Source organism: Apus apus, chromosome 4 (genome assembly GCF_020740795.1).
Source record: "Apus apus isolate bApuApu2 chromosome 4, bApuApu2.pri.cur, whole genome shotgun sequence".
Taxonomy (NCBI): domain Eukaryota; kingdom Metazoa; phylum Chordata; class Aves; order Apodiformes; family Apodidae; genus Apus; species Apus apus.
The window spans coordinates 46,514,000-46,539,450 of NC_067285.1; the positions used below are offsets into that span (position 1 = coordinate 46,514,000).

Sequence of the window (25,451 nt, forward strand, 5' to 3'; positions counted from 1 at the left end):
AAGTATGCTGGGGGACAGGATTTAAATTAAGAATTATCACAGCAATAGAAATAATTAAAAAGATTGAATGCAGGTCAATAAAGGGAAGTGAAAAGTAGTGTACTCAGGAATAATCAGTCAAATAAAAACAGGATTAGAAAACAATTGGCTTCCTAAATCTAAAGGAGAAAATCTGGATAATGGATCAGAGTTGAATGCTGTTCAACCAAGTCATTAGATGAAAAAAAGAAAAAGGGAAACTGTACTAAGATCCCTGAACAGGGCAGTAGCCTACATGCCGTTTGTATTTCACACAACTTTGCAAAGGCTCCATCTGCAGCTGAAAGCCTTGTTTGGGGAACAGCCATTCACAAAGGAGTCTGCTGGACTACATGCCTTTTCAGCACTGCATGTTGGTAGGTTTGCCATCACAGCAGTGATGACATCAGGTTATGAGGTTGGATTAGAGGATTCCATTCTTTTTTTATTATTCCATTGTAAAGTTCGAGGCCACAGAAAATCATGATGTAATTAAAACACTAATACCAGTGATCAAACCCAAACTTGTAGATTGAATTATGGTACACTATATGTGCTTGTGTAGCTCTTGACTCCAGATCGGCAGAATTTGGCCTGATACTTAACAGAAAACACCTGACCACAGTCTGCACACAGGGCTCGGAGAGCCAAAACCACAGCATACACAGGGCAGGAGAAGGACAAGGAGCATTCTGCAAAAGTACAACGTTTTTATTTGGAAACAGCATATGTATATAGTGTAACATCTTTCATAGTCTCTAGTGTTTGTGAAGATTAGCTCGCCCTAGCAACCAGTTCTAAAAACAGACTGACACAAACTTCATCATATCACATCCAGGAGGAAGTGGTTCTGTTACTGTGCAGGGACTTCTGCTGTATTCGTTACAACCAACAGCATCAAAGAAGTGTGCATAGTTTGAGATAACATTTCTTTTTCCATAACATTTTCCTAGATAGGTCAGTATAATAATGTATTCCCTAAGGAGATAAAACACCTCGTATTATTTTATGGCTTTAAGATTTAAAAGCTTCAGCATTTTTCTAGGATGTTCCATCACTGAGTGTGTGAATAGTTGCACATAGCTTCTTTCTACATTAGTCTGCACTGCTCTAATTTCCTGCACAAATCTTTCTGTTTTAAGTTTGACCAGCATAATGGCTCTGACACATATACCATTTATACCACATTTTTTTTTTAAAAGAGAATAACAGCTTTTGTCACGAGTGTATGATGGTATCTGCACTAAGATACCAGCAGAACATGTAACAGAGAGGAGCTGAACATTCCTTTTCAGCTCTTGCTGTCCTTTGGGTCTGGCAATTACAGGAAAAATTGTTCTGTTCCAGGAGAACAAACATTAGCATGAATTATACAACTGCTGAGATAATTTGTAACATTTTTATTCTTTTGTTAGGTTTCCTTTTTTGAGATGCTAGGAAATGAGGTTTATTGCACAACTTTTGAATCCAGGCTGAAGGCCTTTATTTCAGTCTTCATTGTTGTAGTAGTATGAATAGCTCTCAGAATGGAAATCAGCGTGCAAGATAAATTACATGTGTTCAGAGACAGGCAATAAAATAGAAAAGGGGGGAAAGAAAGGAGGAAGCAGGCAAGAGACCAGAAATCAGATTAAAATGCATTAAAGATTTTGCATAACTCCTTCAAACTGGAACTTTTTAAAGAATCAGAAAGATGTAGGCAAAACATAAAGGTTAAGGTAGTGACACCGGAGATCCAAACTTGGGTATAAAGGATGTACTCAGGGGGGAGATGTGCAGTAGCATTCTGGCCTCAAGAGCACACGACAAAGAGAAGCTGTTGAAGGTGAAATGAAGATATGGGCCCCCAAACTGCAACAAATGGCAGTAAGCTGGCACAGCTGTGCTATACCCTGGAGAACAAAGCCTGCTGAAGAGCTCGCTATAGGTTGTGCGCAGCTGCTTGCCTGGAGCGAGTGATGAGGCTTGTACTGCAGTGGGTGAGTGAAAATGGATTTAGCATCGGCACCTTAAACACGCTTAGATCCCGGGCAGGCAGGCAGGCAAGGAAGGAGGCTGCCCGGTGACTCCTGGGGAGCCTAGGAGCCGGATTTCCATCACTGGTACGTGCCCTGCAGAGCCGCTTGCTGCCGAGGCCCGCACGCCATGGCCGGCGCGTCACGCGGCCGCCGCCCCGGCGGAGGGGACGGAAGTGACGGCGCGGCGGGCGCGCGGCGGGCGGCGGGGCGATGAACAGCCGCCTGCAGGAGATCCGGGAGCGGCAGAAGCTCCGCCGGCAGCTCCTGGCCCAGCAGGTAGCGGCGGTGCCCTGGGGAGCCGCTCGGGTGGCCTCCGGGGAGGGGGGGGGTCGCTGCCGGGGGCCTGCAGGCGAGCCTGGCTGGTGAGGGGGCTGTCGGGTCTGGAGGGCGGCCCTTTGTCTTGCTGAGTGTTCCTGTTTGGGTTTCTTTTGCTTGATGGTTCGGGTTTTTTTTTAATTCGGTAGTAACTGCGGCTTGAATTTATCTTGCCCTTTGTTCAGTTGGGAGCTGAAAACGCAGACAGTATCGGAGCCGTGCTGAACAGTAAAGATGACCAGCGGGAGATCGCTGAAGCCAGAGAAACGTGTCGGTTAGTGTGCGGTTTCTGTTAGAAATTAAGGGGTTTTAATGGTAATGGGTGAGGTTGTGCTCAAGAGAGCAAAATTAAATCTTACCAGTTACTTAAAAACATGCAACTCAGTGAAAATAAAATGCTTTAATTACTCAAATGTGACCTTTGAATAAGGTGAGTATAGAGCTGAGTCATTCACTTTTAATAGTAATTTGGAAGACAGGGCAAACTTTTGTTTCTCGTGTTAAGAAGCTACTGTGGAGCAAAACTGAGGTGTGAATTTGAAATATGCCTTCTGCATTGTCCTATAACCATTATGCTTTCTCTCAGGAGCAGTTACAGGGCAATTTGGTTTGAAAGTTCTTATGGAACAATAAACATCTCTAGGACAGAGTATCTAGTGTGTATTAATTCTCATATGTAACAGTATGTTTCTTGTGTGAGCACGCTTAATTTTGTAGATGCATGGTTAAAATAGGATGCATCTTCTGGAACAGAAAAATGAAGAAGCGAGATACCTGTTTTCAGGACTTCCGTCCTTAAGAAGTTGTGCTAGTCTCAAATACCCAGAGAGAGGAACAACTTCGCATAGATGAAGTTTCAGAATAATTTCAAATTTGTAACAGTAACATATAGTAAAGACAGATTATTGGAGATTTCTGAAATGCTTGGTCTGGAGAGAGAAACTGTTTATATGATAATTCTTTTTGCATGTTTGTAGGGCTGCTTATGATACTTCTGCACCAAATGCAAAACGCAAATACCCAGATGAGGGAGAGGCTGATGAGGAAGAGATTGAAGAATATAAGGTAATAGCAAAAGGAAAAAGTTGCGTTTTCTGTGGTGTTCATGTGTCTCTCAGGGATATATAAAATGTGTGTGCATATAAATAAAAATGCCATACTTTAAATATGTCCCTCAGTGTCAGGTCCCTCGATGTTTTCCACTGCAGAGATCTAAGAGGGGGAGGATAGATGCAAAGTGGCTGTCTTCAGATGTGACTTAGGTGCATTGAGCTGTACATGTGCCAGACCCAGTGGTTGGAGGTTCAATTTAGTTTAGAGGATTCTGGGAGGAAGGAGGCTTAGGTGATAGTGCCCACAGGCAAAGGCAGTGTGCTGTGGCTGGCTGTCCTACATGGGAAGATGTGGTAAATTCTCTGTGCTCTTGGGTACCCAAAGAACATAAATCTTGACTAGAATTTCTTTCTGTGATAAGAAAAGCACGCATCTAGCAATTGGATGAGATACAGGGAGACTGAGGGTGTCTGCCAGCCTGCCTGTTAAATGCAAAGTAATGCAGTTCTGGATGAATGGAACAAGTAAGAAATTCAAAGGGAATGGAAGTAAGAGGCTTGGTTTCGGTTGTGCTGTAAGTATACAAAATATCGAGGAGAAGTTCAGTTCAAAAATCAAACAAAAACACTTCCATGGTCACTGAAGTATGAGTGGTTGCCAGACCGTTGTGCCTTTCATTTTTCAAATGCTCATCTAAGAACCAGCAGTCCTTGCTAACAGGTTATTTTTTGATGATGAATTACTAAAGTCTTTGTAAGTGGACAGACATGCTAAGTGTAGTTTGTGTATCTCGTCTAGCAAATCAGTTAAGTTACTATTTGAAAGAAGGGATTTACTGAGTATGTGCACTGACTGTGCACATTGTGATTGGGAGTTTTATGCTTGCATTAGTGGTTGGCCCGTATCAGTTTATTTTACTGCTTCACCAAGTATGTGGTTAAACAACTGATTTTTTTTTTCTTCTGTGGAATATATGGATAAGTCACTTCAATTGGCAGAAGACTTACCCTGAAATGGGCTGTAGTAACCACTTGCAAGTGGCCAGACGTGTGCTGTATTTTAGAAAATGTTAATATGTGGCTCAGATTAGTAGATTTAAGAAACCTGAAGCCCCCAAGCAGAATATCTATAGTGGAGTCATCAGCTGTTTTCTGCAGGCATTGTTAATTCCCTGTTGGCAAGGAGATAAGAACTTAGTAAAATCCTGTTATGTAACTTCTTCATTAGTACTTTGAGCCTGTTCAAATTTAGTTTTGTAATATGAACTGGTGGAAAATTCTAGATCCTTATGGTATCAAGCCCTATTGGATTGTGTTTGATAGACAAAAGTAGTAACAGACTTAACTATTAGTGTTGCAGACAAATATTGCAAGTTTGTTGGCTTTGTTAGGAAAATTAAGTTTAAGTATTTCCAACCTAAAGTGACTCGTATGTCTCTCAAGCCTTGACTTGCAGTGTTGGGTTCTGCATGATGGTAGCAGTTAATCCTTTCAAAGTGTTTTAGAATTTTTGTGCCCTGACTTCAGATTTGGTGGCAATGAATATGTCCTCAAACCTCTACTGCTCTAGCTGGAGCCTGAGCATCCAGCTGCAATTGCTGGTGAAAGTGGGTTGCTGTGAAGATAAGACATTATTGTTACTGTGATGCGGCCTGATGGTGCAGGGTCTGCAGGGTAGAGTGTGCATATGTGGGCATGAAGCCTTGAAACAAATGTAGGTGGGTGCTTTACAGGATTTCTGTCAGTTTGTAGTGTTCCAAATGGAAAGTGAATTGAGTAGATGACACCTAAAAACCTTACACTGATGTTTTGAGAGAAGGCTGAACAGTGACATTAACTTCTCTGTATGAGGGAAGAGAGAGAGCAGTTTTTCTGAGATTAAAGATGAAATATGTTAATCTCAGCCACTCAGCAACATCTGATACAGAAAAAGGCCTTTTTATGTGTGTTTGATTTTTTTTCTTAGAGTAAATGTAAATTTATAGTGATGGTTCATAATAAGTGTCAGGCAGATCTAGAAATAAAAGGCGGCAAGGCAGCTCGTTAAGCTTACTGCTGGCAGCTTGACTTCTGTCTTGGAGCCTGACCCTGCATTGCAAACCATAGGAACGGGGACATGGGAAGAAAACACATTTTTAGCAAAAAACAAATATGGGTATTTTAAGGTCAGAAAGTTGAATTGTGGTTCTAAAGAAATTCTGCAATAATCTTTGTTTTGTGGTACTGTAGCAGTTGTACCAGGGTTAGTTGAGCTACCTTGGAAGTTACAGACAATGGGACAAAACTGCTGCAACTCCCAGGCTTTTCTTAGCCTTCTGAGTGCTGTGATTGTTGCTCCACCTCTCCCCTTCCCCAGGTGAATTTATGCAATTGTTTGCACCTGTATGAGCATCTGGTATCAAAAGTGTTTTGTGGCAAAGAGTTTGCAGAGTTTTAACTTTGTACCAAGTAAAAAGAAACACCTGTGGTTCCTATTTGCTGTCTGCCAGCCTAATTTGATCTGGGCTGGTTTTACTTTGTTTCTGCAAGCAGTGGCCTGTGAGCTTGGAATGCTTCTGTGCCATACTGTTCTGGAGGCTGAAAACATCTTACTACTTTGAACCATGATAATTACTTGGTGTATCTCTTAGTCATTTGAAAAAACTTTATGCTTGAATATTGTGGGCAGTTTTTGTTTCCCTTACTCAGCAACAATATGCTAGATTTGAAAAACAAGGATCATTACCATAACCTAATATATCGTATTAGTAATTACATTCTGTCTCTGCTTTGACTGTGTTCTTGTCCCTTTGAAGGCTGGTGGTGTGGGCTTTATTTTCTGTGGGCACAACTTTTTTTTAAAATCACTTATGAAGGCATGAAGATAACTGAGATGATTCAGAAGTAGGTGCCTAATGTGTGCTTATCATCAAAAGGCTAAGATTTAGAGGAAGAGGGGAAATGGGTGTAAGCTTATGATGGCATAAGCAGTTTGTCAAGAAATTCAAGTTTTCAGCTTTTTTTTGCTTGGATAACAGTTGCTGCTGCTTGTTTGGTGTTCATTCTTTGTGAACACTGTTGCTGTTTCTGATAGTAGTGTTTCTCTTTTTGGTCTGGTTAAAAAAACCAAAACCATTGTCTTTGTACGTCCTTCACCTGAGTAATGGGGAGTGGGAGTCTGTGACCTGTTAAACACCAGGTATTTCAGAACTTGGTTCAAAGCTCAGATTTGGAAAGAAAACAGAACTTATTTTAAAATTTCAACAGCTAAATGCATCAAAATAGGGAGAACACTTAATTTCTGCTTCTGCATTCAGACAGCTTATGTAGCATAGGGTAAATGTAGCAGTAGTAGAAGCCCCTTTTCCACATATTTTGACTTAAAATGAGTGTTGGGGGAGAAGCTGAATTCTTTTCTGTGAGAAATCTAGTTCTTCATCTTCTATTTCAGTGTGTTTAAAATGCCTTTTTAAAAAATATTTCAGCCTTGCAGCTGCTTTTCTCCTCACATGAAGCACTATATTAACTGATCAAGATTTCTGTTGTAATCAATAACATATGAAAGAGCATATGTATCCTAGTAAAATACAGTAGATCACAGGATTGTCATGTGTCATGGTTTGAGCGCAACACAACAACAAAGGAGCCCCATGGCTGCTCACTCAACACTCACTCTGGGATGAGGAGGACAAAGCTCATGGGTTGAGACAAAGGACAGGAGAGTTCTTGACCAGTTAAGGTCCTGGGCAAAACAGACTCAACTTGGGGGAAAAAAATTAATTCAGTTTCACACTAATCAAACACAGGACACAGACAATGCAAACAGCAGGACTTGCCTGTGTTACCTCACCCCTCCCTTCTTCCTGGGCCCAAATTACTTTGTTCCCGATTTCTCTCCTTCCTTCCCCTCAGTGGCACAGGGGGACAGGGGATGGGGTTTAGGGTTTAGAGTTAGTTCACAGACTGGTGGTTCTTGCCATGCCATCCTCAGGAAGAAGGATTCTTTACAGTCCTTCCCTGCTTCTCCACAGGGTCCCTCCCATGGGGAGACTTCTCCACAAACCTCTCCTTCATGAGTCCTTCCCACAAGGTCTGGAACATTATGGTTGAAAAAGACCTGTAAGATCACCAAGTCTGACCATTCACCCAGGGGAAAGAAAAAAAGCCAAACCACCAACAAAACAAACCACAACCACACACCCCACAAAACCAAAAACACACAACCCACAAAAAATGCACTGTGTCCCCAAGAGCATGCACTGAAGTGCCACATCTACATCTTTCTTGAATACCTCCAGGGATGGTGACACTACCACCCTGGGTAGCTTGTTCAGTGCCTGACAACTCTTGTGGTAAATAAATTTTTCTTAATATCTAGTCTAAACCTTTCCTGCTGCAACTTCAGGCCTTTTTCCGCTAGTCTTGTCATTAGTCACTCAGGAGAAGAGGCCAGCTCACTAGAGCCTCCTTTCAGATAACTATAGAGAGCAATGAGGTTCTCCCCTCAGCCTCTTCTTCTCCAAACTAAACAATCCCAGTTCCCTTAGCCACTCCTTGTATGACTTTTTCTCTGGACCCTTCACCAGCTTGGTTGCTCTTCTCTGGACATGCTCCAGCAACTTTATTGGAGAACTGCAAAGCAAAAGCTAGATGAGCCAAATACCTTCAAACCTTAGGAAAGATTCTTATTCAAATGTGAATCTGAAGGTATGGCTTCTTTTTCTCTGTGCTTGCAGTGTTTTGTGTGTGGGTCTCTGAGCTGCAACTGCAAAAGTCACAGAATCACACAATTGTCATGATTAAGATCACTAAGTTCAACTGTCCATCCAGGAAAAAGAAATAAAAACCACAACCACACCCCACAAAACCAACAACAGACAACCTTGAAAACCCACCATGCCCACTAGAGCACGCCTTGAAGTGCCACATCTACGTGCTTCTTGAATACCTCCAGGGATGGTGACTCCACCAGCTACTTGGGCAGCCTGTTCCAGTGCCTGACTACTCTTGGTAAATAAATTCTTCCTAGTCTAAACCTCCCCTGGCAGAACTTCAGGCCGTTTCCTCTAGTCTTATTGTTATTTACTTGGGAGAACAGGCTAGAGCCCACCTCAGGTAGTTGTAGAGAGTGATGAGGTCTCCCCTCAGCCTTGTGTTCTCCAAACTAAATCCCAGTTCTCTTATCCTCTCATCATGGGACTTATTCTCTACTCTCAACATGCTCCAGTACCTCAATGTCTTTCTTGTAGTGAGGGGCCCAGAACTGAGCACAGTACTCAACATACAGCCTCACCAGTGTCCAGTACAGCGGAGCAGTTACTTCTCTGGTCACTATTCCTGGTTCAGGCCAGGATGCTATTGACCTTGGCCACCTGGCAACACTGCTGGCTCATGTTCATCTGGCTGTCAACTGGCACCCCCAGGTCCTTTTCTGTTGGGTGGCTTTCCAGCCACTCTGCCCCAGGCCTGTAGCATTGCCTGAGGTGGTTGTGACCAAAATGCAGGACCCAACACTTGGCCTTGTTGAACCTTGGCCCATTGATCCAGCCTGTCCAGGTCCTTCTTCAGAGCCTTCCTACCCTCAAGCAGATCAGCACTCCCACCCGACTTGGTGTCATTCATGAACTGACTGAGGAAGTACTCGATCTCCTAATTTAGAACATTAATAAAGATATTCAACATGACTGTTCCCAAAACAGCCCAGGGGGACACCACTGGTGACTGGCTGCCAGTTGGGTCCAGCTCCATTCACTACAACTCTCTGGGCTTGGCAATCCAGCCAGTTTTTTACCCAGAGTGCACTTGTCTGTGCTATGTGCTGCCAACTTCTCCAGGAGTATGCTGTGGGGGACAGTGTCAAAGGGTTAACTGAAGTTCAGGTAGATGACATCCACTGCCTTTCCCTCATTCACTAGATGGGTCAACTAGTCATCAAAGAAGATCAGGTTGGTCAAGCAGGGCTTGCCTTTCCTGAACCTGGGTTCTGATCTGGGTCTGACCTGCCTATCCTGCACTTGATATGTGAGTGCACTCAAGATTAACCTCTCAATGATTTTCCGTGGTATAGAGGTCAGGCTGACAGGCCTGTAGTTCCCTGCATCCTCTTTTGGGTCCTTCTTGTAGATGAGCATCACATTAGCCAGCCTCCAGTCATCTGGGACCTCCCCTGTTAACCAAAACTGTTGATAAATGATGGAAGGAGGCTTGGCAAGCTTCTCTGCCAGCTCCCTCAGTACTCTTGGGTGGATCTCATCTGGCTCCATAGACTTGTGAGTGTCTAGATGCTGTAGCAAATCCTTAGCAGTTTCCTCCTGGATTATGGGGGAGGTTGTTCTGCTCTCCATCCTTATCTTCTAGCTCAGGAGGCTGAACACCCTGGGGGTAGCTGATCTGACCATTTAAGACAGAGGTGAAGAAGAGATTAAGTATCTCAGCCTTTTCCTCATCCTTAGTTGCAATGTTCCCCCCCGGCATCCAGTAAGGGATGGAGATTGTCCCGGGCTCTCTTATGTCAGTGGCCAGCCTGAGCTCCAGCTGGGCTTTTGCCTTTCTAATTTTCTCTCTGTATGACCTCATAAAAGATCTCTGTACTCATCTTGAGTTGCCTGCCCTTTCTTCCAAGGGTGGTAAACTCTCTGATGAGCAAACAGTTTGTGACACTCATTGGGGAAGATAATTGCAGTATATTTCCTGTTTTCTGTAAATTTTGAGGCTACAAAATGAGAATTTTAGACTTAAGGACAGTCCAAATGAAATAATGGTTGGTACCATGTGTTCTTTCTGTAAAGTGTGGACTTTAACAGGCTTATATAGAGGAGATGGTTTCAGGTGCTAAGCTCGGAACATACGAGGTGACTGAGTGGATATAAAAGTTCAAAAGTTCTGCTACAGAAGAACATCAAGAAAATATGTAATTGGCTTTAGTCCAAGAAGTGAAATTTTTTGGGAACAAAAATAAACATTTCTGCACCTTGTACAGCACTGCCTACACTGTCAGCCTTTAGAAATGAAGGGATTCTTCTTTCATTCTTCTTTCAGAGGCCTTTCCCAGTAACACTCTCCTGGTTTATGAGAGAGGCACATCTTTTGGGGAACAGGTAATCTTTTTCTCTTCCAAAACTGGAGTTGGAACCATTTAGGATCTGCTGTTTGAGGAGACTTCTGTTTGTAGACAGCACACTTCTTTCCTTAAGAAGAAGAATCATAATGAGGAAACAGCATGATCTTGCATTATTTTAACATCTGCTTTATTTCCAAGGATGAACTAGAGCTGCAGCAAGATGAAGAGAACCTGCCCTATGAAGAAGAGATTTACAAGGATTCCAGTACCTTCCTTAAGGTGAGGTGCTTTTGCAATTAGAAGGCTGGCCAAAGCTGGCATAGTTGTGTTAAACACTTTCTGCAATGGATGGTATTTGAAATAGATCTTTAAAGGCTGAAGTAAATGACAAGCATTCACATCTACAGAAAAGTTGCTTTTGAAAGATATGACAAACTAGTGTTTGTATTGACTTGTCTAAAGATCTGAGTCAGCTTGCAATGATCTGTAGTAATGGTGGCCTTGATTTGGAACTAAACCCACAGTGATAGTCTTGACTAGAATAGCTCACAAGGGCACGTTGAAAAAAAAAAACCCAAACCCCGCTATTACTTTCTTATTTATGAGACTAACACATGTAATATGTGTGTGTGTGTCCAGTTATCTCCCCATTGCTCTCACTGAACTCCCTTTTGTTCTCCAGGGTACTCAAAGCCTAAATCCACACAATGACTACTGCCAGCACTTTGTGGACACAGGACACAGACCCCAGAACTTCATCAGAGATGTTGGTATGTCATAGACTAGGAAATGTAGCTGCGCTGTACTTGATAGTTTAGTCTCTCTGTGTGCATGCGTATAAATATATAAATTTAAAATAATTATTTTATTTTTAATCAGTTAGGAGGTGATTATTACCAAGCCTCTTCTTACTCTTGGCTTTATTCCAAGTATTTAACCAGGAAGATTTTTAAAAAACTAATCTCTCTTGGTTCCAGAAAGTAGATGAGTCTGTTGAGCAAATCTTGAAACCTTTGAAAGCTTGAATAACTGACTCATGAGTTCAGCTGTTTCCTGGACCATATTGCCCCCAAGAATGCATGTAGCATGTTAAGTATGGAAAATACTGAAGTCAGTAAGCGTTGTGGATAATATTTACCAGCTAAATTATGTAGCTGCTGACAACTTATTAGAAGGCTCAACATATTATTGAGTTTATAGGTTGTTGTTCTTTAAGTTTGTGTTCATTCAGCCACCACTGAACTTACTACTGACATGTTACTTTGTTAGACCTGAATTTTATCTTTCTAAAACTAACGTGTGGTTTGGTCCTGATTGCCAGAATAGGTGCCTGGTAGTTACTTGTTTTTTTAAAAAACCAGGACACCACCCTCTGCAGTTTTCTGCAACAGATCTGTATTTAATGGAGTTAAAGATTGTTAGAGAAAGTGTGTTGTATTTATAGATGCCAGCCTAGAGAGGTTTTGTTAGCCTATTAGGGCAGTTAGTTTGTTTCTTTGTATTTTGTGAATGCTTCTGTGAAACACATCTGGAAAAGCACACTCTTTTGACTCAGGTCTGTGTCTTTATCTGAAAAGCATCTGGGCTTCACAGTTATGCACTTGAAATAGTTACACACAGTTCGTTGAAATGAGTCCTAAGAAGTAGCACCCCATGTTACTTCCTCTGACTTGTTTGCTGCTCAGAGAATTGGAAGGGACCAGATAAGTTGGTTAATGAGTGTTAATATGGAACTGCAGGTGTCAGCAGCAGCAGGTGGTCTAGAACCTTTGTGAGGCATGAGGTATGTCAAGTTGCATATTGGTTAGCATACATTTTCTACATGACATCAAAAGACTGCTTAGGTGCTACTTAGTAATTGGACATGACCCTACAAAAAGTTGGAGGGAAGCTGGTGTTCCAAAACACCTAGTTACATCTTTTTGATGTTGCTGTTGAAAGACAGGGAGAGAGACCCGTGAGGTTTGTTTTGGCTTGTTTGGTTTTTTTGTTGGTTATTTAAAAAAACAACTGGAGTCACGTTGATTGAAAATTCTCTTGTATCTGTTGCATGGCTGCTGATAACTGGCTGCTGTTTCTGCTGGTCAGGAGTATTTGACTTGCACTGGCTGGAAACAAGACAGCAGTGCAAACCAGAGCACTGATGTTTTTAAGATGTTACGTATTTTAGGATAATAATAATTGTCAGATATTTTATGTACATGTAATAAGAGCCAATAAGGTTAGATACCAAGAACTTTGCTTTTACTTTGTTTTAAAATTATGAGCATTTAAAGTTGTAAATTTAAATCAGTGTGAAGCTTTGTAAGTAACTCCTATAAAGTTGAACTGGTACTTTGGAGGCAGAAACGGTACCTTTCTGATTTGTGCTAAGCCTACTGCTTGCAGTAATAAACCCACACTGTCTCTACTTACTTTTTTGGTGGGGGAATGTAATATACTGAAAAAATTTGCTTACTTGTTTTCTTTTTTAAAAATTTTGCTGCAGAAAAACTAATTAGGGTTCTCACTTTTGCATTCTGTACATATGGAAGGTTTGAAAATTTAAGATCATAAAGCTAAGTACAGGAACCCAACAAATAAATACACATTTGTTCAAATCTTCATGACTTACAAGGTGTCAATATAAGGGTTGCCTAAAAAAACCAGCCACATTCCAGTTGCTGCTTTAGAAATAGTTTTCAAAGAGTATTGTGTAAATGATTGTTACTTAGATCTTAATAGAAACTTATGGATGGGAGGCATAACAAAATAACTTTCTCTCATACTTCTGGATCTTTTAATTTAAATGAAAGGTTGTTTCCTTCTTAAAAGGAGTTACGAACTCCTGATGGCTGTAGTGCTCTAGAGAAGGTAAGAGCATAGCCACTGCATTCAGTAAGAACCATCATTAACTGGGTGAAGGCAGGAGGCTTTTGTGAAGTACTAAACAAAAAACTGCTTTGAAGGATTTGGTTTGTTCAAACAAAAATTCAAATGATGCTAAGTATTAATATTTGGACCTATTCAGTATACTGGACAATGCTTAACTGATACAGATTTACTCTCTAAGTGGTTGTTAACTTCATGTTTTCTTCTTCTTAGGCTTAGCAGATAGGTTTGAAGAATATCCAAAACTTAGAGAGCTCATCAGATTGAAGGATGAGCTGATATCTAAATCTAACACTCCTCCCATGTAAGTGTTCTCGTGGAAAATGCCTTTCTTCTTCAGACCTGTTTGAAGTTAGCTGTCTGCTTTGCAAATCTCTATCTTTAGCACCTGCTCAGAATTTGCATTTTCTATTTCTGTTTGTATACACAGAGTAATAAACTGAAGCTTCAGAAGATAAATTCAGGGGTTTTTTGTTAGTTTAATCAAGATGTTTAATATAGTATAGAAACCAGATTTTCTTTCCAGTGTGTGATTATAGTATCTTAAGCTTTGGTTTTCATGACAGAACTGTCAACTGATTGAGCTGCAGGCTTTAATTTGGGAACTAAAGGAACATCATATGATGGCAAATCTCATTATACCGTGCAGTTTACAATAACAAGAAAAGCTTTAAAAATTGGCCTCTTAATATAACCTTAGTTATTCTTGTAGCAGCTTTTTTGTATAACGTTCAGCTGTTATCTTAGTATCCATGTTAATTTGTAGTTTAAGAACAAAAAAAAAAAGTTTAGGCTAGCTGGCAGTGATTTGTCCTGTCAACTTTGAATTACCTCTGAGTTTTTGCTGAACATTAGACACAGTATAAGCATGCAGCATGTTATTCCCAGGAATTTGAATGTGATTGTGAACCTAATGCCTTTAATGTACTGTAGTCCTAATCTCTACGAAGTAAAATAGCATTTTTTTTCATGATAGTCACATAAACAAACCTCTGAAATAGTTTTCTGAACAACAGAGATACAAACTGCAAAGCTCATCTTGCTATTTGAATGTTAGATATGTTTCCACATTCTTAGCCTTGAAGCACGAAAGGGGAAAAATAGTAATCAAATGTTGCTTTCTGGTATATTATATTATTATTATATTATGGAATAATAATCTTTTCCAGACACTTTCTTAGGAAGGGGGAAGTGATGTTCTGCTAAGCAGCTTTTGTAAGGTTAGAGGTATGAAGGGGAGGGGAGTGTGATTTTTTTTTTTTTGACAGTGATGCAGCAGTGTCTGCCAGGCAGATGTGAAGGCCAAATCAGTATTTGAGGGAATTATGCTTTTGTTATAGGGATAGAGAAATACATTTCTGTTATATGAAAACTAGCCACATTTCCAGTATTCAGTATCTTCTGAACGTAACATATAATAAATGACAGTTCTTAAAAAATGCCACTTTCCCAAAATGAAGCAAAATAGAAGTCTGTTAGGCAGGCAGTGACTGTTTGCTTCTTAAATGTGGATGTTTTCTCCTGTATAGTCCATGGATGTAGAAGTTCAGTGATTCTGTACTAGATATTGTTGTACAGTCTGTGTGGGCATCTGTTTTCCTGCTTGCTGAATTAGAATCCTAACAACTGTATAGAGAGATTACTTTTAAAAATATCTAATGCAACAGCATCCAGCCTAGGTTAAGTGGGAACACATTATGCATCTTCTCTGGATTTAGTGCATTTGAGCTGTATGAACTCCACAGGAGACCCTGCTCTTAACTGGCTACACACAAATGCTGTGGGGGGTTTAGTTTTCAAACCACTGTTGTAAGTAGTGCAAGCATCTGTCATCTTTTGTTTAAACAGGTATTTACAAGCAGACTTGGAAGCTTTTGATATTAGGGAACTGAAGTCCAAATTTGATGTGATTCTCCTGGAACCCCCACTGGAAGAATACTACCGAGAGACTGGCATTACTGCCAATGAAAAATGCTGGACCTGGGATGATGTAAGTACTTTTCTTGCTGTGCAAAGGATTTCATACATGTATTTAAGAAAATAGTTTAAGGGTTTAGTTTTATATAAAAATGTTTTATATTGTATGAATGCCTAGACTATTTATGTTAAAAGACTTTTTGGCTTTGGAGGAGTTTAATTAATTAAATATACCTTTTTTTCTCCATCAGCCTGGTTGAAAACTTAAATGTGGGTTTTCTCCCATGAGTTTTCTGTTTGGTTTTCGCTGTTGAACTTCAGAATATCCATTGTAAAGGTTTCCTTGTCTCTTGAAATTCCGAAAGATATTTTAAGGTATACTTTTTAATACCCTGTTTAAGAGTAGATAAGTATGCTTCACTGTCAAGCCTCATTTCTCCAAATTACTGGTTCATGAGGAAATTTTAACAAACTAATTGTAATCCCGAGAAGCCTACCAAAATAGACCTTACTTGTGGTGTTTTTTTAATTTATGCATTCCCTTACTGTTTTGTCACATCAGAGGTGTTTCTTTGGAGCCATGTTGATTTCAGACCTCTTTTTGGAAACAAGGAGAAATCTTAATGTGCATGATGTTATCTTTTGAGATCGCTGTTGGTGCTCCTGTTCTGTTCTCTTGTAAACCTTTAGAGGATTGAGTTAGAGAAAAGATTTTAAAGTTCTTTCTGTAGTAATGCATGTAGATGCTTGTAAAGAAGGAAACACTCAAGATGTATTGATAAGCAACTCCATTTTGTGTCCTTCCCTGTTCAATAAAGTCGGTTCTGGTAAAGCAAGGTGAGGGCTGGAGGCTATGAAGTGCTGGATGTCATAAAGCATAACAACTTGAAGACAAAGCCTGCTGCCAGGTTGCCCTGTCCTTAAGGTTGACCTGGAGAATTCCTTCAGTTGGGCATTCAATAAAGAACTTGTAATGCTAATGTTAAATAACGATAAATTGGCTCTACCCTATGTATCTATACTGTACTCATTAAAAAAGTCAAACAAACTCACAAAAAAGAACACAAACAAAAAAAGCCACTAAATGTCTCCACCCTTACAGCAAAACAGACAATCTGTAGTAGAAAGGAACAGCTGATGAAAAAATAAAAAATGTTTGCATAACCATGTCAGGAATTTTTAGTTCAGACATTTGGATGGGAGTATGCAACTAATAAATACCTACTATTTAGAGACCCTATTTAAAAGGTATGCAGGACTGTGTCTGCCTTAGCACTGTGTCTGCATTAGCAGCCTATTTGTCATCAGTGAATTGGTAGATTGAAGCAGTTGTTGCTGTGATTTTCATATTGGTGTTTTATGCAGTTTGAGGGGAGGGGATGATGGTGTTACTTTAAAACTGGATTTAGTTTGTCCTTGGGCTGAAACCTGCACATGCATCACTTGTGAATCAAACTAAAGGATCATGAGAACAAAATAAAATTCAAGGTGATTTGTACCTTTAAGGTACAAATTTGAAAATGCGGGCATCCATGCCAGTGGTAAGAGACTTGGTAACTATGTGTTAAGGAATAGATAGCTTCTGTGTCAGCCATTCTGTTAAATCAGGCAAAAAGGGTGCCAGGCAGTGTTACCCAGCAAAAAAAAATCACAGTCTGTCCTAACACTAAAATCGGAAGTGTTGGAGGCAGGAGTAATCATCCTGTGAGTTGGGAGTTACATCCTCTTAGGATGGTTTCTACTACGTTTTCTTCACAATGAATGAAGCTTGATTTGATGTGTTAGCAAGTTACACAAGAATCCTTTCAACTTGTTATGAGTAACAGATGCTTTGCATCTGAAGTTATTTCATCCTGAATGTCACTTGTTTGTCATTGTTGAACCACTGTCCTGATAAATTCTTGCTGTTGTTTTTTTTCCTAAAAGAGAAAATGGGAGTGAATGTCTTTCCTACATAGTAATAGGAAATAAGCTGTTTTTTAGCAGTGTCTCTTCACAAGCATCATATAAGTAGCTCCAGGGCTGAAATGCAGCACTATTGCTCTCTTACTAAATCTTTTTGCTACCAATGGAATGATAAAATGAAGCAGAATTTTGGGGGTGAAGGGGGGAAATCATGTGGGTTGTATTATTTTCTGTACAGATAATTATTCTTTTTAACAGAAATTCCAAGTGGTCATCAACTATGTTGAAAACTTGAACTTTGGTACTGATAACTTTTACAATATACTTTCTGGAAAACAGTTTTAAGAGGATGGCTGTGAATGCTATACAGACTAACATCTTTAATAAAAGTGCTTCATGATGGTTTCTGTGATAATACTTCATGACTTATTTATTATTCTTCCTGGTATAACTGGTGATTTATATTTAACTTGAACACTTTTATCAATGTTATAATTACTAGATTATGAAATTGGAAATTGAAGAAATTGCTGCCCCAAGGTCATTTGTGTTTCTGTGGTGTGGTTCAGGAGAGGGTCTGGATCTTGGCCGAGTGGTAAGATGATATTTTAATTCAGTTTATCTGCGACAGGCTTAAGAGTTTATTTTTATCATTGGCTTTTTCTGTATTCTCAACTGTAACTGCTGAGAGATGTTTTGTTACTGTGGTAGAGGAGATTTTAAGTTCATTAAAAAAAAAAAACTAATTGCATCTGACATTAACTGTTTAGATACTGTTATTTTCCCAGTGAGTCGCTGTGACTATGTGAGGAAGCATAATTCTGTAGGCTCTAGAAAGCTGTACTGCTGTCTTGGTTTTGGTGTATGCATGTTGCCATAGGAGTAGGTTGCCATGTTGAGTGCATTTACAACGTGGTTTTTTTTTTAACTGAGGTCTTAATAGTTTTCTACTACAAATATTCATGCTAGTGTAAAGGTGCTGATGTATATCTCACAGAAAGTGAGATACAGTTGTGTACATAGCACTGCTTATTCTCAGAAAACTCTGAAAATACTCATCATGAGCTCTATAAACTTGTATTTCCCTATCAGATCTTGGAGTTTTAGAGTAATCTTTCTGTATGCCAGAGTAATGCTGCTTGTGCTTTGGGAAGGTGAAATTAGAATTTCCAGTTGACTTGCTGTGCTGAAATATCCTTTGCTTAGTTTGAGCTGTGCTTTCTATTAAAACAATGTGGTGTTTGCTAAAAGACAATGTGTGGTTACTAATTTGTTTGCTTTATCTGCTTTTTGTTCTGAGGTTTGTTAAAGTAGTTATTTTGGATAGATAGATTGATTTTGGTCATGGACATATTAGTAGAAGCTGGGCAGTTCTTGAACACAGCAATAATCTAATGAGCTTGAGTCCTTGAGTCCCAGTTTACTCCCTTTCCAAGACAATGCTTACAGGAGTTAAAGATTAATAAATCATGTCAGATTTTGGGGGGGGTTTGTTTGTTTGTGTTTTTTTTTCTTTTTAGATATAGGGAAAAAACACAAAATGGTAGCAAAGATTTTTGACTATTTTTCTTCATGTTTATAGAATTTTACATGGATGTGAAAAATGCCAGAGTGCAGGTATTAGTGGAGACAGGGCGAAGGCAGCTGATCACTATGTTGCTTGGGCTGATTTTGATGAAATTCAAGTGTCAGTAGGTAAACATGAGTGCAGAGCTCCTGGGGAGAATCTGTGCTGGAGTTAGATATTAAAAAATTAAAAAGTGAGCTGTAGACAAGTCAATGTACACATGAGTTGCTTTTTTTGTTTGCGAGGAGGGGGCTTCACAAAACATAGTACAGTCATGCCAGTAAACTCAGTGTTTCATTCAACTGTGATAAATTTGTCTTCTAGCTGTGCTTTAGGAAGCATCAAGCACCTATATGAGCGTTCAGTTTAGGTTACTCCAGTTTTTGGTGTAGTATGACCTGTTTTATTTGTCTGTAATACTTAGTGTCTGCGCAAATGGGGTTACAGAAGATGTGAGGACATTTGTTGGATTAAAACGAATAAGAACAATCCTGGAAAGACCAAGACTCTAGACCCTAAGGCTGTGTTCCAAAGAACCAAGGTAAAGGTTTGGCTTAATTTCTCCTCTGTTCCCATCCTGTCTCTTCATGCTAGTGAAACACATGGTGCTCCACGGCAGTAGGTGACACACTTTCAGGAAAGCAGACATGAGGACATCACAGTTCCGTTCTAGAGAGTATGCTGTTTGGAAATAAATGTATTCACAGGATGAATGATGGAGTTCTGTCCCCTTCTTGATTTTAGTCAGTGTGAGGTAAAGTTTCACTTTTATTTAACACCACTTGGTAACTTTCTGCTATATTCCTCTAAATATGATACTCATTTGAGCCTTGTTGGAATGCAGGTAGCTGAGGAGGGTTCATAGATTGATGGAACAAGAATGAAATCCTAAGAGGAAGGTGGAAAATGAATAGAAAATGTTGATGTATCCCCCAGTGTTTTTAACTTCTGGATTGTTTTGGTAAATAAGCAGTTAGTCTATTAGCAATACATTCTGTGTGGAATGCAAGCTGCTTTCCAGATTAGAGCAGAAAACTTGCTGGTGGAGGAACACCTGTTGAATGGAAGTACAATTAGCAGTAAAATTTTACTAAATTTTATGTCAGAAGTAGTCTTTAAAACTGTAAATTATAAATGGATGTAGTCATAAAAGAAAAACTGGAAGACTGGATAATGGTTCAAAAAACACACATGCAGCCATGTGCCCAGAGCTTGAAGCAGGCAGAAGGCTGTTAGGGACTGTGGCTCAGTCAGCATCTCCTGGCCTTCTGAGGATGACTGTAATGTGCAAGTGACAGAACTGCTCAGCTTGGTTTAAATGAAACAGTGTCTTAGAGGTGTGTTACAGAGGACGTGTGTTGAAGAACATGCAGAGAAAAAAAGTATTCTGATTTAAGAGACTGAAATGTAACTTATTCAATATCTTAGACAAATGTAGATAGGATTAATAATTGCTTTGGGTATGTGTAGGTGAAACTGGCAGTTTTACTGAACACAGTGAGTTGGATGACAGTAATTTCAAGTGTCAGTAACCTGACATCCATTAATCATTTGTTAGCATGAAACATCCTCAACTGTGTATCAGATTTACCATTTTTTAGGAGTATAAATTTTCCTTTAATGTATCTGGAATTTTTCTTTCACTTGCATTTACATTAATCTGAAGTTTGTTTGAAAGTGTGTTGTAGTGTTGTAAATATTTATAACTATAAATAGTGTATGTTTATTGCATATAGTAAGGCAAATATGTGCAGCTCACTTGTGAGGGAGAAGTTAAAACTAACACAGGAGGATTTCGGGCAGACTTTGTTTAACAGAGGAGAATAGTGTCTGACATTAGAGAATTTCTTTGTTTATTGAGCAAGGGTTGGGGTTGAGGTCACCATTTATACTAAACATTGAAAATGAAGCTAGTTATTCTGACAAAATAAATAGTCTGTTGTGCAAGATTTGTTTACCCGTGATTATAGCAGCAAATGCTATCCTGTTATGGTTAGCTTAAGCATCTCTATAGATGGACGCTTCATGCTGTGCCACTTGCTGTAGAACTTAAGGTACAAATGAATGACATTCCACGTGTTAGAAGAAGAAATATTTGGGATAGTTCCCCTAACAACTAGATTTACAAGGCTTTGCTTGATGGGTAATTTGCTTAGAAGAATTCTGCCACTTAAATTTAAGGTTCAAAAGCCATGTAGCTTGAGTGCAGTTGACCAGCTGCATAGATTTGACAGGCCACCTATTCTGCTCTTCAAATTCAGTCACAAACTCTTAAAAATCTTGCCAAAAATCTGGAAATCATTACATAGTTTTGTCTGCAATTTTTTTAGAGCCATCTGGTGGCACTTAGTGAATCAGTGTTCTATGATACTGGGGAAAATCACTCATCTGAGTTCAGTATTCCCAGAAACAGAGCTTCAAATTTAATATGTAGAACTCTCTTTTCATCCTGTGCTAATTATGGTGATTCCTCATTCATAGATTCTGCATACTAGTTACTTACTTAGTGATCAATAATCTCTTAGAGGAAAGGAAAACAATGCATATTTCTGTTAAAGAACATTTTTAATGCTGTTGGAGTTGACTGAGAGTGCATTGACAGATGGTGTTTTTACTTTTTTGATGCAGTTACAGGTTCTAAGAAATGAATCTGAGGGTTAAGGCTACTTTTGTAACAAGTGCAATATGAAAAAGTACATTTCATTTTCACCGTTTTATGACTAAGAACTTTGAAAATTATTCATATGGATAAAGATAGGATCAGAATGCTGATACAAGAATTAATTGGAATAGTAACCATTCCCTTACTCTTGCCATCTACTCTCTTCCCTTGTGGTGATTCCTCAGCCTTTCCAACTTGAAGCTTTAACTTTTTTATGTAACTGAAGAAGTTCAAGTATCTTATCTCATCCTCTGAGTTTTACCACTTGGTAGTGTAGTTCATCAAGCCAGAAAGCTTAAACTACTCTGTGCTTTGTTTTCAAAAGGCTCTTTTTGTAGCTGCAGCTTGTTCTCGTCTAGTTGGTGCTTCAGAGTTTTCTCTGTATAAGAGTAGGATCTACTCTGCCCCGAATTTCCTTTTCTCTCCATTGTGCTCAGAGCAGGGATGTCTGTGCCACAGCAGGATGTGCAGCATCTGACAGCTCCTCTGCTGTGTTGTGTGTGCACAGGAGCACTGCCTCATGGGCATTAAGGGGACTGTGCGTCGCAGCACAGATGGTGACTTCATCCATGCTAACGTTGACATTGACCTCATCATCACAGAAGAACCTGAAATTGGCAACATAGAAAAACCTGTAGAGATTTTTCACATCATTGAGCATTTCTGCCTCGGACGACGACGTCTTCATCTTTTTGGAAGGGACAGTACGATTCGACCAGGTAACTGTCATGTTTATGTCTGGTGTTAAACTAAAATTTAACTTTTTAACCTTCTTAAATCATCTGACGCCACAAGATGGGTTATGATGAAAGCTGAGACGGTAATTAATCCTAATGCATAATTCTCAAGGAGATACATTTTTGGGTTGTGAAAATCTGTTGGTCACAAACCAGTGTCATTTGGAAAGTCTGTGACAACTACCAGTTCTATCAATTTTTTCAGAAGAAAGTTTTTTGTTAACCAATATTTTTGCTTGTTCACATGTTTATGCTTCTTAGAAGTTTGACTTCTTTCTCTAAACTGATTTTAAATCCCTGTGAACTTAGTGCCTGGTGAAGTGCTTTTTGTTTCAATGATCAGGCCTTTCAGTTTATCATTTATAAGTGATGAAGTGCAGGAGAATACAGACTAGAAGAAAAAAGTCTATTTTGACACCTTTTGAGGCTTTTCTATCAGTTGTCAATGACAATGTTTGTGCATAAACAGGTTAATTTACTCTTTAAGCTCTATTTTTGTATCATGGGCTGTTACTTTATTGTGTTTTCAAATGTGTGCTTCCAGCATGCTGTGCTCTTGGCTGCACTGTCAGAATTGGTTTCTGGAGACAAAATTACCTAATTCAAGTTTAAATGCCTTTTAAAAAGAGGAGGAGGATGACATTCTTTTTAAATGAGATTAATTTACTGATCTGATTTAGTTTGGTTCCAGAGGGGCTGGAAAACATTGTTGTGGTGTAAGAACAAGTAGGAATGACAGGGAAGGAGTCCTGTGAAACCACAGGGTGAATGTAATTAAAAAAATAAAGGAAAATGAAGCCCTTAGAAATATCAGACTAAAATCGTATCTTTTCAACAACTCTGCCTTTCCTAAAAGTGACCTTTTCCTTCTGTTCAGTATTCGTGATGTGTAAATCATTGTCCCCATCACTTGAGTGTTTATTTCCTGGGAAAAAGGCAATACTGGCCTTGAAGCATGCAGGTTGTTCTTACTTCTGCTGACTCTGGTTTTGTTCCCCAGGTTGGCTGACTGTAGGACCCACCCTCACAAACAGCAATTTCAATGCAGAAACATATTCTTCGTACTTCACAGCTCCAAACTCCCATCTGACCGGCTGTACTGAGGAGATTGAGAGACTTCGGCCCAAGTCACCACCGCCCAAGTCCAAGTCTGACCGGGGAGGTGGTGCTCCAAGGGGAGGAGGAAGAGGAGGGACTTCAGCAGGCCGAGGAGAAAGAGGCAGAGAGAGGAACAGAACTAACTTCCGGGGCGAGAGGGGTGGCTTCAGAGGGGGGCGTGGGGGTACTCATAGAGGAGGCTTCCCCACTCGCTGATGACTGTTGTTAGGTACTTGATTCTTCCCTCAGTCCTGTGCCTCATCTCTGAATCTTTCTCTTAGTCTCATTTTTGCTGAAGTGAATTACACTGGGGACTCAAGCTAGATGACTTTTAAAATGTGTTTTGGTGCAGTTACAGCTGTTCTGCCTTCCCATGATGGGCTGGCACATGCCTCACCTGGCAGGCAGGGTCCTGCCCCAGCAGCACCAGAACTTGGCCTCCCAACAGCTTCTAAACCAGGGAGCACCATCTCTTCAGGCCTCGGACAGGACTGAAGATACTTCTCTTCCCTTATGAACTTTGCAAGGTGTGGACTTTGTTAACTGTCATTTTCTCCAAAAGCTGGATTCCTCTTCCTTCTCTGGAGGCTCAGGTTTGGATTGACTTGGATGAATGTGGTGAAGTGGGCATGAAATGCAGTTCTGAATTGCATGGCTGTAGCAGACTTACTCATGGAAGAGAAAGGCTGTGTCTGTATGGACACCTGTTTTAACTTCTCTGAGACCAAGGAGCAAATGGAATAAATAGAATTCTATTTTTTCTTACTTGGTTTAAATTTTCCTAATTATTCCTGGAAATAGGGAACAAGTTTATTTTTCATGTGTGGAGTATATATATGCAGTCATTTTTCATGTCTGCAGTGGGGAGAGTAGTAGTTCTGTGCAGTTGTGTGTTGTGCTTCATGGAAAGCAGAAGTTGTATGTTTATATGCAGTCCAGAACTCTGCATAGGTCAGGATTGCTTCTCAAGTAGTTCATAAAGGCCTTGTTCTTTGGCAGGGAAAGCTACTTTTGTTGCAGAGCTGGTGCACTGTAAGAAGTTGAAAGACCTCATTGGAGGTTCTGCTGGAAAGGTGAGGTGTTTCTTGAAAGCTGTCACCTGGGTAGTGAGGGTGCAATGATCAAAAGCAGAATTTTGCTTTGTCTGTGGAAGTTACATGCATTGGAAATGGATGGTTGGTGACCAGCTCCAGAGCACCGCGTGACAAGAAAGGTGTTCACTTTGGTTATGTCCAAGATCTGTTTTTAGCAAACCATGCCTCTGAACTTCTTGGTCAATACTTGACAGGCTCACCAAACCGGTCTGTTGGCGTATCACAGTCTTAGTGTTGGAAAATTGGCTTTTAAGTCTCTTAATGTTTCTCTTTTGAAGTCTAGCTTTTAAATAACTGTCCTGTAAAGTAATGGATTATTAAACTTGTTTATCAAAGCTAATGTTTAAATATTTTTCTTAATATTTTGTGGGTTTGTTCTCCTTGAGGTTTTGGAATCAGTGTTTTATTGTGTTTTCCTCCCTACTGTTGTGTAAGAGCAGGCAGTAACTGTTCTTTTGGTGGATGAAACCTGAGCACAGCTCATGGCCATGGTAATGATTGCTGAGGGGCAGCGGGAGTGAAAAGGCAATTCCCTCATGGTTTACATTTGTCTCTTTCTGTGGTACATTCACACCTCTGAAGGGTGACTGGATTTGGGGCAGGGGGTGATTTAAGGGCTGTACTCACCTGACTGTGGTGAAACTGGCAGCATCTGAGGGAAGACTGGAACAGCATCTGATGAAGTTACCTGCCACAGGTAATCTTATTTTGAATCATATTCTTTCTTAATCAGAAAGTAAATAGGGGAGACTCTTCACCTTAGGAAGGTTACTTCTATCCCAGTGACAAATCGTTTTCTTTTTTTCTCAAATAGCAGAAAATGTTAATTCCCATTTTTCCGTTTAAATTTTATGTCCATAGCTGATAGTTCAGTGCATGGGCTACTCTGGACATAACAGAAGACTCAAAAGTAACCGTTTGAGAGGTTGCACCTCTATCAGTTTGCAGAAGTTGGGGTGCTGCTCAAGACTTCAGTGACTTGGGAAATTACTTGCACAAGGTCTTGTGAAAATAGTCTATCAAATAAATCCCTTTTTTTCCCCTCAGGTGAAAAGCACCATCCCTGAAAGTATTTTAAGAGTCATATAGACATACTACCTAGGGATATGATGTAGTTAAGGACTTGTGCTAGGTAAACAGTTGGACTCAATGATCTGA

The 25,451-nt window shown here is 39.9% G+C and overlaps 1 protein-coding gene across 2 annotated transcripts; it reads left to right on the forward strand.

Annotated features, from left to right (window-relative positions):
- Positions 1–1,841: 1,841 nt before the first annotated feature.
- METTL14 (methyltransferase 14, N6-adenosine-methyltransferase subunit) lies at positions 1,842–24,628 on the forward strand. Of its 2 annotated transcripts, none has more exons than XM_051619432.1 (11): positions 1,842–1,997; positions 2,537–2,625; positions 3,329–3,416; positions 10,641–10,721; positions 11,125–11,212; positions 13,527–13,617; positions 15,162–15,303; positions 17,638–17,730; positions 19,127–19,243; positions 21,873–22,083; positions 23,102–24,628. In XM_051619432.1, the coding sequence occupies exons 1-11, from the start codon at positions 1,977–1,979 to the stop codon at positions 23,413–23,415; spliced, it is 1,335 nt and encodes a 444-aa protein (XP_051475392.1). In that variant the 5' UTR covers positions 1,842–1,976; the 3' UTR covers positions 23,416–24,628. The 2 variants fall into 2 exon arrangements, with proteins under 2 accessions (XP_051475392.1, XP_051475391.1); XM_051619431.1 differs by lacking the exon at positions 1,842–1,997 and adding an exon at positions 2,205–2,312.
- The last annotated feature ends 823 nt before the right edge of the window (positions 24,629–25,451 follow it).

Coding starts and splice junctions, on each gene's coding strand:
- METTL14 (XM_051619431.1), top strand. CDS start 2,247: ATGAACAGCCGCCTGCAGGAGATCCGGGAGCGGCAGAAGCTCCGCCGG. Junction 19,244..21,872: donor CTGTGTTCCAAAGAACCAAG/GTAAAGGTTTGG, acceptor GTGTGTGCACAG/GAGCACTGCCTCATGGGCAT. Junction 22,084..23,101: donor GGACAGTACGATTCGACCAG/GTAACTGTCATG, acceptor TTTGTTCCCCAG/GTTGGCTGACTGTAGGACCC.